Source organism: Budorcas taxicolor, chromosome 5, assembly GCF_023091745.1.
Source record: "Budorcas taxicolor isolate Tak-1 chromosome 5, Takin1.1, whole genome shotgun sequence".
NCBI classification, from domain to species: domain Eukaryota; kingdom Metazoa; phylum Chordata; class Mammalia; order Artiodactyla; family Bovidae; genus Budorcas; species Budorcas taxicolor.
In genome coordinates, this window is record NC_068914.1 from 3,475,156 (window position 1) to 3,487,977 (window position 12,822).

Here is a 12,822-nt window from a genome sequence, read left to right on the forward strand (position 1 = left end):
CCCTTACTTTGTTTTTCTTTTGTTTATACGAACGTGACTGAGGAAAGTGACGTTCGCCACCGGAGGGGAGTTTTCTCCTGTGACATATTCTCTAACCGAAGTCCACCGCAGTCTGCAGCTACTTCAAAGTCTAGCTCCTGGTGCAGTTACATTTCTACAACTTGATACTTGAGTATGTTTTTCTAAAAACAGCCAAACTATAGCAAATAGAGCTTTCCATTTCCAGACTGACTCATAATCGTGGACTGGAGGGGCTGGGGGTTTTGCTCAGTGCCAGTTTAAGGTTTTGTGAATTAGCTGTTGTTACTTGCTTCGTTTGCTCTGCTGTAATGGGAGTCTACAGATCTAAGATCAGCAGGGAACATTTTCAGCTTCATAGGTTTTAATTTCCCCCTGCCTGCTTGGGCCGATACAGATAATAATAATGGCTGGCACTGCTCTTAAAAGTGCCGGGCACTGTTTGGAAGCGCATTATGTGCATGGTCTTGATGAACTGTCACCCCGACTCGTCGGGGCAGGTACTGTTATGGTCTCTCTTTTTCAGATGCAAAAGTAGGCTCCGAGGGGTTACGTAACTTGCCCTAGGTACACATGGTCTGATATCCAGTTTCTGCTGCAGACTTCAAGTTTTTTTTTTTTTTAAGAACTTAGCCATCACTCATCTATACTGAAGTAGCGGAGTAGGCAAGATGATGGACTGAAGCAGGTTGATTGGATTCAGAAACTGCCACCTACTAGCTATGTGACTTTGGGCAAAATATTTAACCTCTGTTCCTTTTTTCTTTTTATCCATGAAATAAGAATAATTATAATACCTATATATGGGGTTCTTGTGCGGATCATATGAATTAATATACTTAATAAATCTAAACTAATGCCTGGTTATGTGAACGCTTCACTACGATCTGCCTGATAGCGCCGCCATGGTGGTGTGTCTTCTGACTGACTGGCACCGCTGAAGTCATTTTCTAAGGTTTTTGCTGCTGGATTTAGGTTGAGTTTGGAAATGCTGTTAAGACTCAGGGATCATCTTTGTTTTCCCTACTTTTATGACCTCTCTGAGGGAAGCAAACATATCAGTTTTTTTCTCAGTGCAGAAAACAACTTGGATTTCACTCAGATTCATTTGACCAGTGATATTCATTTAATTTGTCCTGGCATTGCAATACCATTTAGAGGGAAATAAAGCTTGGGGAGTAATGTGATTCCATTTTGTCCTTACCAGACCAGCAGCCGCTCACAGGGATTTGGTTAGAAAGGACCGTGGACTATATAGCTAGTGCTGGGCACTGTGTATGGCAAATGATTGGGTCAAGGGGCATCACATGAACATGTTCTAAAAAGATCTGTAAAATCAAGACCTACTGTGATGCGTCACTTCATCTGCTGACTAAGAGCCACTGAGCAGGCTTGGCACAGGAGGCCAGTGGAAGTTCTAAATGATGTTTTCTGGTGGACAACAAGGAGACTGAATGCATGGCATAAAGCAATGGTTCCCAGTGGGTCTGCACCAGAATAATTGGGGGAGTTTTATGAAGCTTTGCAAAATGATATGGTTTACATCCACAGATTGTGAGTCAGTAAGTCATGATGGGGTTCTGGCCTCAATCTGTTTTTTAAGAGCTCCCCAAATGACTCATATGTGCAATTAGGATGTGATATCATTAATGCAGATCAGTGCTTTTCAGGCCTATGTTTTAAAATCACTGTTGAGTTAAACTTTTTTAAAAATACTGATGTTCTAGACTCACCCCAGAGATTCTAAGTCAGTTGACTTGGGCCAAGTCTGGACATTTGGTATTGATATTAAAAAAAAGTCTTCTTAGGTAATTAACCTACAGCCAGGTTTGAGAATCATGTGGCTTCAGACATCATCTTATCAGGAGAGTAAAAAAAGTTTGTATTTCTAAAAATGTACACAGTGCAGATGTTCAATTTAATAATCAAGTAAGAAAGAAAAATATGAATTGATTGTTGGTGTTCAGTTGCTGCGTAGTGTCTGACTCTTTGCGACCCCATGGGCTGCGGCCCACTAGGCTTCCCCGTGCTTCACCATCTCCCAGGGTTTGCTAAACTCACATCCATTGAGGCGGCGTTGCCATCCCACCACCACACCCTCTGTTGCCCCTTCTCCTCCTGCCCTCAGTCTTTCCCAGCATCAGGGTCTTGTCTAATGAGTTGACTCTTCACATCAGGTAGTCAAGGGATTGGAACTTCAGCTTTGGCATCAATCCTTCCAAAAATTATTCAGGGTTGATTTCCTTTAGGATTGACTGGTTTGATCTCCTTGCAGTCCAAGGAATTCTCGAGAGTCTTCTTCAGCACTACAGTTTTAAAGCAGCAATTCTTCAGCGCTCAACCTTCTTTATGGTCTAACTTTCACATCCATATATGACTGCTGGAAAAACCATAGCTTTGACTATACGGACCTTTGTTGGCAAAGTGATGTTAACTGCTTTTTAATATGCTGCTTAGGTTTTTCATAGTTTTTCTTCCAAGGAGCAAGTGTCTTTAACTTCATGGCTTCAGTCACTGTCTGAAGGAAGTTAATGATTGAATTAGCATTTATCACTGGGCAGTGAAAATTTCATCCTTTTCCCTGGGGAGGAGAATTAACATTTACTGAGAACTTTATCTGTAGTCTTAATTTTAGACAATGACTCCGGGAAGTGTGTATTGTTTCCATTTTGTAGGAGAACTTTGGGGCAAAGGGAAGTTAAGTGACTTGTCCCAGATTTACACCCAGATTCATGCAGCTCTGTAGTTTAGGTTCCATTCACGATTTGGTGTAGGGATTGGCATTTTGCAGAGCTCTCCGGATAACTCTGACATGCAACTGAAATTAACGGTCTCTGCATGTCCTTCTGGTGATCTAAATCCATTTTCTTCTGTAGCAGCATGCTGTCCCTCTGTAGCGTGCTGTGACTGGGTCCCTCGCCCCACACATTCACTTATCTTAGCATCCTTTCCTTTCTTTCCCGCCTCTTAATAAGTATGTTTTGAGTGCCCAGTTTGTGCCATCTTTCTTGGTGTGGACATGACAAAAATGGTAACAAGACTGACCAAGTCACCAGCCTCATGGTCCTTTTATTGATTGAGATACACAGTAAACATATAAGCAGATAAATTTAGACTTATTCCATACATACGCAAGCAAATTTTAAGGTAACGACAGGTGCTTCTAAGAAAAATAAGCAGGGTACTAAGTGATCCAAACAGCAGTAATGAGCATTCCAGTTGCTTCACATTGTTGCCAAAACTACTTTGTGTTGTTTTGTGTGTGCATGTTTCATTTCAGCCATTCTAACAAGTATATGGTGATATCTTAGTATTGTTTTCTTTTGCATTTTTCTGTTGGCCAGGGGTGATGAGCATCTTTTCATTTGTTTGTGTACCATTTGTATTTTTCCTTTGTTAAGAAAAAAATTTTATTTTTAAATTTTTTGCCTGTTTGAAAAAGCATTGGGTTGATTTTCTTTTTGAGCTGTAAAACTTTTTATATGTTTGGGATATGCTCTTTTTTTCTAAAATTCCCCTCTTTTCTTTCCAACCCCTTTACTAGAATTGCCTTTAACATCTGTATTTATATATTTAATTTTAAAAAACTAAATTCTTTTTTTTTTTTTTGAGCATGCCACACAACACATATGACCTGGTTCCCTGACAAGGAATCGAACCCGGGTACCCTGCATTGGGAGCATGGAGTCTTAGGCACTGGACTACCAGGGAAATCCGTAACAGTTGTATTTGCATCAGTAGTATTTTTAAGGCAATCTAAGTTATTTCTGTACCTCAGAACTCTTCCATCTTCTACCCATTACCTAATTCTACATTTTTAGGTAATTATTACATCAGCACAACATTCTGGTGCCATAATATATATTACTTTCCTAGGTTTTCCATAACAGAATACTACAAACTGGATGATTTTAAAACAGAAGAATGCCTTCTTCCACATTTGGAGGCAAAATTCTGACATTAAGTTGTCAGAAAGCCTTGCTGGCTTTAAAGTCTCTATGAGAGAATCTTTCCTTGCTTCCCTCTTTTCATGATTGCCAGTAATCTTTGAGCTCCTTGGTCTGTAGACATATGACTCCAATTTTCGCCTCTGTTATCGCATGGATTTCTTTCTCCGTATCTGTGTCCGAATTTCACTTGTCTTTTAAGGATATCAATCATTGGGTTAGAAACTCATCCTCACCTGGTTATACCGGGAAATGCCCTGTAAGTTCACATTCACAGATACTGGAGGTTAGGACTTTAAAATAGCTCTTTAAAGGACACAGTCACATAGGAGAAATCTAGATTACCTTGGTTTTGGCAATGAATTTTTTAGACACAACACCAAAAGAAAGAAGAAAAAACTTACAAACTGGACTTTATTAAAATTAAAAATTTCTGTGAAAGATATTGTTAAGAAAATAAAGACAAGTTGTACACTAGGAGAAAATGTTTTCAAAACACATATCTGATAAAGGCCTTATCATAGAGCTGGAATCATACAGCCAATCGGGAATCCTACCTTTTCAGACTCGCTTTTTTCCCAGAGCAACATTCACTTAAGATTCCTCCATATCGATTTCTGGCTAGATAGCTTATTTCTTTTTATCACTGAATAATATTTCATTGTGGATGTACCATAGTTTATCCATTCCACCGTTGAATTACATCTTGATTACTTCCAGTTCCTACTGATTATGAATAAACCAACTATAGTCATTTGAATGCATGTTTTTGTGTGGACATAGTTGCAGATCAATTGAGTCAATAACTAGGAGAACAATTGCTGGATCATATGGCAATACTAGTTTAAGCTTTGTAAGGACCTGCTAAATAGTTTTCTAGAGTGACTGTACCGTTTTGTATTCTCAGCAGTGAATCCACATTCTTGCCAGCATTTAGTATTGTCATGTTTTTGAATTTTAACCATTCTGATAGTTAGCTCTTAACATCTTATTGTAGTTTTATTTTGCAATTCTCTAGTGACACATGCTGTTGAGCATCTTTTCACATGCTTGTTTGCCATTTGTACCTTTTTCTTTTTTTGGCCATTCTGAGTATCATATGGGGCTTAGTTTCCTGACCGGGGATCGAACCCCTGCCCCCTGAAGTGGAAGCATGGAGTCTTAACCACTTGGCTGCCAGGGAATTCCCTGCCATCTGTACATATTCTTGGGTGGAGTGTCAGTTTAACTTTTTTTTCCTATTTTAAAATTGGTTTGTTTTCTTATTGATTTTTACAAAAATGCTTGTTTATTTATCCCACTCCTGGGCATATATCTGGAGAAAACTTTTAATTTGAAAAGATACATGCATATCAGTGTTCATAGCAGCATTATGTACAATAGCCAAGACATGGAAGCACCTCAGTGTCCACTGACAGATGAATGGATAAAGAAGATATGGTATATATGAACAATGGACTGCTGTCCAGCCATAAGAAAGAATGAAATAATGACATTTTCAGCAACATGGGTGGACCTAAAGATTATCACGTTAAGTCAGACAAAGACAAATATGTAATGTCACTTGTTTGTGGAATCTAGAATATACAGATGAACTTATTTATAAGACAGAAACAGACTCACAGACATAGACAAATTTATGGTTACTGAAGGGGTGACCATAAGGCAGGGATAAATTAGGAGTTTAAGATTAACAGATACAAACTACTGTATATAAAATGGGCTTCCCTGGTGGCTCAGATGGTAAAGACTCTGCCTGTAGTGTGGGAGACCTGGGTTCATTCCCTGGGTTGGGAAGATCTCCTGGAGGAGGGCATGGCAACCTGCTCCAGTATTCTTGCCTGGAGAATCCCCATGGACAGAGGAGCTTGGTGAGCTACAGTCCATGGTGTTGCAGAGAGTTTGACATGACTGAGTGACTAGGCACAGTGCAGCATTTATAAAATAGATAAGCAACAAGCTTCTATGGTATAGCACAGAAAACTATACTCAAGTCCTGTAAGAAGCTGAAATGGAGAATGCTGTGTGTGTGTTTATAGATATTTGATCACTTTGGTGTATACCAGAAACTAACACAGTGTTGTAAATCAACTATAGTTCAAACAAATATTAAAAGATTGTATCATTTAAAATATTTTCAGTCATATATTTGGGAGGCAGAAGCTTGGGCATCATTCTTGGTGGGTTTTATTTAACAATAAGATGTTTGACTTTTCAGTGTTATTTCCAGAGGAGGCTCATCGCTTATGTCCACCACCTCAGTATCAGTCACAAGGCCACTGCTGTCCTTTTATTATTTTTTTGGCTTTATGGCATGTGAGATCTTAGTTCCTTAACCAGGAATCAAACCCATGTCCGCTGCTTTAGAAGTGTAGAGTCTTAACTACTGAACTTCTAGGGAAGTCCTGATGTCCTTTTAAAAAGAAGAAATCTACCCCCTCCTTCATAAAAGTAGAATTTTCAAAAAATTTAAAATGTAACTCATTAAAATTTGAAATGAAACTGTGTTAAGGATTTTATTCAATTTATTTATTAGTGAAGCAGCGGGGAAGGTGACAGAGGTGGTTCTGAGATCAGTTTGAGGATCTAGTTTTTTATACGTATTTTGAACAAATGTTAGAGGGGGTTGCTGGGTCAGATTTTAAAAGCCTGGTCTATGTCCAACAGGGCAATAAATTATAATCTTTGGTATTATCTTTCTTTTTTAAAATTATTTATTATTATTTTTAAAATTTTTATTTTTACTTTATTTTGCTTTACAATACTGTATTGGTTTTACCATACATTGACATGAATCCACCACGGGTGTACATGAGTTCCCAATCCTGAACCCCCTCCCACCTCCCACCCCATATCATCTCTCTGGATCATCCCTGTGCACCAGCCCCAAGCATCCTGTATCCTGTATCGAACATAGACTGGTGATTCGTTTCTTACATGATAGTATACATGTTTCAATGCCATTCTCCCAAATCATTCCACCCTCTCCCTCTCCCACAGAGTCCAAAAGTCCGTTCTACACATCTGTGTCTCTTTTGCTGTCTCGCATACAGGGTCATGGTTACCATCTGTCTAAATTCCATATATATGTGTTAGTATACTGTATTGGTGGTTTTCTTTCTGGCTTACTTCACTCTGTATAATCGGCTCCAGTTTCATCCACCTCATAGAACTGATTCAAATGTATTCTTTCTAATGGCTGTGTAATACTCCATTGTGTATATGTACCATAGCTTTCTTATCCATTCATCTGCTGATGGACATCTAGGTTGTTTCCATGTCCTGGCTATTATAAACAGTGCTGCGATGAACATTGGGGTACACGTGTCTCTTTCAATTCTGGTTTCCTCAGTGTGTATGCCCAGCACTGGGATTGCTGGGTCATAAGGCAGTTCTATTTCCAGTTTTTTAAGGAATCTCCACACTGTTCTCCATAGTGGCTGTACTAGTCTGCATTCCCACCAACAGTGTAAGAGGGTTCCCTTTTCTCCACACCCCCTGCAGCATTTATTGCTTGTAGACTTTTGGATCGCAGCCATTCTGACTGGTGTGAGATGGTACCTTATGGTGGTTTTGATTTGCATTTCTCTGATAATGAGTGATGTTGCGCATCTTTTCATGTGTTTGTTAGCCATCTGTATGTCTTCTTTGGAGAAATGTCTATTTAGTTCTTTGGCCCATTTTTTGATCAGGTTGTTTATTTTTCTGAAATTGAGCTGCATAAGTTGCTTGTATATTTTTGAGATTAGTTGTTTGTCAGTTGCTTCATTTGCTATTATTTTCTCCCATTCAGAAGGCCTTGCTTATAGTTTCCTTTGTTGTGCAGAAGCTTTTAATTTTAATTAGATCCCATTTGTTTATTTTTGCTTTTATTTCCAGTATTCTGGGAGGTGGATCATAGAGGATCCTGCTGTGATTTATATCGGAGAGTGTTTTGCCTATGTTCTCCTCTAGGAGTTTTATAGTTTCTGGTCTTACATTTAGATCTTTAATTCATTTTGAGTTTATTTTTGTGTATGGTGTTAGAAAGTGATCTAGTTTCATTCTTTTACAAGTGGTTGACCAGTTTTCCCAGCACCATTTGTTAAAGAGATTGTCTTTAATCCATTGTATATTCTTGCCTCCTTGTCGAAGATAAGGTGTCCATAGGTGTGTGGATTTATCTCTGGGCTTTCTATTTTGTTCCATTGATCTATATTTCTGTCTTTATGCCAGTACCATACTGTCTTGGTGACTGTGGCTTTGTGGTAGAGCCTGAAGTCAGGCAGGTTGATTCCTCCAGTTCCATTCTTCTTTCTCAAGATTGCTTTGGCTATTCGAGGTTTTTTGTATTTCCATACAAATTGTGAAATTATTTGTTCTAGCTCTGTGAAAAATACTGCTGGTAGCTTGATAGGGATTGCATTGAATCTGTAGATTGCTTTGGGTAGTATACTCATTTTCACTATATTAATTCTTCCGATCCATGAACATGGTATATTTCTCCATCTATTAGTGTCCTCTTTGATTTCTTTCATCAGTATTTTGTAATTTTCTATATATAGGTCTTTAGTTTCTTTAGGTAGATATATTCCTAAGTATTTTATTCTTTTCATTGCAATGGTGAATGGAATTGTTTCCTTAATTTCTTTTTCTACTTTCTCATTATTAGTATATAGGAATGGAAGGGATTTCTGTGTGTTGATTTTATATCCTGCAACTTTACTATATTCATTGATGAGCTCTAGTAATTTCCTGGTGGAGTCTTTAGGGTTTTCTATGTAGAGTTTCATGGGTTTTCATGTCATCTGCAAACAGTGAGAGTTTTACTTCTTCTTTTCCAATTTGGATTCCTTTTATTTCTTTTTCTCTCTGATTGCTATTGCCAAAACTTCCAGAACTATGTTGACTAGTAACGGTGAAAGTGGGCACCCTTGTCTTGTTCCTGACTTTAGGGGAATTGCTTTCAATTTTTCACCATTGAGGATAATGTTGATAATATATAGCTTTTATTATGTTGAGGTATGTTCCTTCTATTCCTGCTTTCTGGAGAGTTTTTATCATAAATGGATGTTGAATTTTGTCCAAGACCTTCTCTGCATCTATTGAGATAATCATATGGTTTTTATTTTTCAATTTGTTAATGTGGTGAATTACATTGATTCATTTGTGGATATTGAAGAATCCTTGCATCCCTGCGATAAAGCCCACTTGGTCATGGTGTATGATCTTTTTAATGTGTTGTTGGATTCTGATTGCTAGAATTTTGTTGAGGATTTTTGCATCTATGTTCATCAGTGATATTGGCCTGTAGTTTTCTTTTTTTGTGGCATCTTTGTCAGGTTTTGGTATTAGGGTGATGGTGGCCTCATAGAATGAGATTGGAAGTTTACCTTCCTCTGCAATTTTCTGGAAGAGTTTGAGTAGGATAAGTGTTAGCTCTTCTCAAAATTTTTGGTAGAATTCAGCTGTGGAGCCATCTGGACCTGGGCTTTTGTTTGCTGGAAGATTTCTGATTACAGTTTCAATTTCCGTGCTTGTGATGGTTCTGTTAAGATTTTCTATTTCTTCCTGGTTCAGTTTTGGAAAATTGTACTTTTCTAAGAATTTGTCTATTTCTTCCACATTGTCTATTTTATTGGCATATAATTGCTGATAGTAGTCTCTTATGATCCTTTGTATTTCTGTGTTGTCTGTTGTGATCTCTCCATTTTCATTTCTAATTTTATTGATTTGATTTTTCTCCCTTTGTTTCTTGATGAGTCTGGCTAATGGTTTGTCAATTTTATTTATCCTTTCAAAGAACCAGCTTTTGGCTTTATTGATTTTTGCTATGGTCTCTTTTGTTTCTTTTGCATTTATTTCTGCCCTAATTTTTAAGATTCCTTTCCTTCTACTAACCCTGGGGTTTTTCATTTCTTCCTTTTCTAGTTGCTTTAGGTGTAGAGTTAGGTTATTTATTTGACTTTTTTCTTGTTTCTTGAGGTATGCCTGTATTGCTATGAACTTTCCTCTTAGCACTGCTTTTATAGTGTCCCACAGGTTTTGGGTTGTTGTATTTTCATTTTCATTCATTTCTATGCATATTTTGATTTCTTTTTTGCTTTCTCCTGTGATTTGTTGGTTATTCAGGAGCGAGTTGTTCAGCCTCCATATGTTGGAATTTTTAATAGTTTTTCTCCTGTAATTGAGATCTAATCTAATGCATTATGGTCAGGAAAGATGCTTGGAATGATTTCAATTTTTTTGAATTTACCAAGGCTAGATTTATGGCCCAGGATGTGATCTATCCTGGAGAATATTCCATGAGCACTTGAGAAAAAGGTGAAATTCATTGTTTTGGGGTGAAATGTCCTATAGATATCAATTAGGTCTAACTGGTCTATTGTATCATTTAAAGTTTGTGTTTCCTTGTTAATTTTCTGTTTAGTTGATCTGTCCATAGGGTGTGAGTGGGGTATTAAAGTCTCCCACTATTATTGTTATTGTTGATTTCCCCTTTCATGCTTGTTAGCATTTGTCTTACATATTGCGGTGCTCCTATGTTGGGTGCATATATGTTTATGATTGTTATATCTTCTTCTTGGATTGATCCTTTGATCATTATGTAGTGGCCTTCTTTGTCTCTTTTCACAGCCTTTGTTTTAAAGTCTATTTTATCTGATATGAGTATTGCCACTCCTGCTTTCTTCTGGTCTCTATTTGCGTGGAATATCTTTTTCCAGCCCTTCACTTTCAGTCTGTATGTGTCCCTTGTTTTGAGGTGGGTCTCTTGTAGACAACATATACAGGGGTCTTGTTTTTGTATTCATTCGGCCAGTCTTTGTCTTTTGGTTGGGGCATTCAACCCATTTACGTTTAAGGTAATTATTGATAAGTATGATCCTGTTGCCATTTACTTTATTGTTTTGGGTTCAAGTTTATATAGCCTTTTTGTGTTTCCTGTCTCGAGAATATCTTTTAGAGTTTGTTGGAGAGCCGGTTTGGTGGTGCTGAATTCTCTCAGCTTTGCTTGTCTGTAAAGCTTTTGATTTCTCCTTCGTATTTGAAGGAGATCCTTGCTGGGTACAGTTATCTGGGCTGTAGGTTATTTTCTTTCATCACTTTAAGTATGACTTGCCATTCCCTCTTAGCCTGAAGAGTTTCTATTGAAAGATCAGCTGTTATCCTTATGGGAATCCCCTTGTGTGTTATTTGTTGTTTTTCCCTTGCTGCTTTTAATATTTGTTCTTTGTGTTTGATCTTTGTTAATTTGATTATTATGTGTCTTGGGGTGTTTCGCCTTGGGTTTATCCTATTTGGAACTCTCTGTGTTTCTTGGACTTGGGTGATTATTTCCTTCTCCAGTTTAGGGAAGTTTTCAACTATTATCTCAAGTATTTTCTCATGGTCTTTCTTTTTGTCTTCTTCTTCTGGGATTCCTATAATTTGAATGTTGGAGCATTTCATATTGTCCTGGAGGTCTGTGAGATTGTCCTCATTTCTTTAAATTTGTTTTTTCTTGTTACCTCTCTGATTCATTTATTTCTACCATTCTATCTTCTATTTCACTAATCCTATCTTCTGCCTCCGTTATTCTACTATTTATTGCCTCCAGAGTGTTTCTGATCTCACTTATTGCATTATTCATTATATATTGACTCTTTTTTATTTCTTCTACGTCCTTGTTAAACCTTTCTTGCATCTTCTCAATCCTTGTCTCCAGGCTATTTATCTGTGATTCCATTTTGTTTTCAAGATTTTGGATCATTTTGACTATCATTATTTGGAATCCTTTCTCAGGTAGATTCCCTATCTTTTCCTCTTTTGTTTGGTTTGGTGGGCATTTATCCTGTTCCTTTACCTGCTGGGTATTCCTCTGTCTCTTCATCTTGGTTATATTGCTGTGTTGGGGTGGCCTTTCTATATTCTGGGAATTTGTGGAGTTCTCTTTATTTTGGAGTTTCCCCACTGTGGGTGGGGTTGTATCAGTGGCTTGTCAAGGTTTCCTGGTTAGGGAGGCTTGTGTTGGAGTTCTGGTGGGTGGAGCTGAGTTTCTTCTCCCTGGAGTGCAGTGGAGTGACCAGTAATGGGTTATGAGACGTCAAAGGTTTTGGAGTAACTTTGAGCTGCCTGTATATTGAAGCTCAGGGGTGTGTTCCTGTGTTCCTGGAGAATTTGCGTGGTATGTCTTGCTCTGGAACTTGTTGGCCCTTGGGTGGTGCTTGGTTTCAGTGTAGGTATGGAGGCATTTGATGAGCTTCTATCGATTAATGTTCCCTGGATTCAGGAGTTCTCTGATGTTCTCAGGCTTTGGACTTAAGCCTCCCGCTTCTGGTTTTCAGTTTTATTTTTACAGTAGCCTCTAGACTTCTCCATCTATATAGCACCGATGATAAAACATCTAGGTTAAAGATGAAAAGTTTCTCCACATTGAGGGACACCCAGAGAGGTTCACTGAGTTACATGGAGAAGAGAAGAGGGAGGGGGTAGTTAGCCATGACTGAAATGAGATGAGGTGGGATCAAAAGAAGAGAGAGCAAGCTAGCCAGTAGTCACTTCCTTATGTGCGTTCCATAGTCTGGACCGCTCAGAGTTATTTACGGAGTTACACAGGGAAGAGGAGAGGGAGGAAGTAGACAGAGGTGGCCAGGAGGATAAGAGAGAGGAATGAGAAGGAGAGAGACAAATCCTGCCAGTAACCAATTCCTTAGGTGTTCTCCACCGTCTGGAACACACAGAGATTCACAGAGTTGGACAGAGAAGAGATGGGGGAGGAAAGAGACAGAGGCCACCTGGTGGAGAAAAAGGAGAGTCCAAAGGAGAAGAGAGTGGTCAAGCCAGTAATCTCGCTCTCAGGTAAACTTGGGTAGTGAAGTTTGGGTTTTTAAATGTACAA

The 12,822-nt window shown here is 38.4% G+C and overlaps 1 protein-coding gene across 1 annotated transcript in view; it reads left to right on the forward strand.

Moving 5' to 3' along the window:
* Positions 1-473: 473 nt before the first annotated feature.
* The window catches only part of PTPN20 (protein tyrosine phosphatase non-receptor type 20), a 70,996-nt gene continuing 58,647 nt past the window's right edge, over positions 474-12,822 (forward strand). The window contains exon 1 of the mRNA XM_052639663.1: positions 474-518. Within this exon, the coding sequence (XP_052495623.1) occupies positions 474-518 (45 nt within the window). The remainder of the gene's footprint in view (positions 519-12,822) is intronic.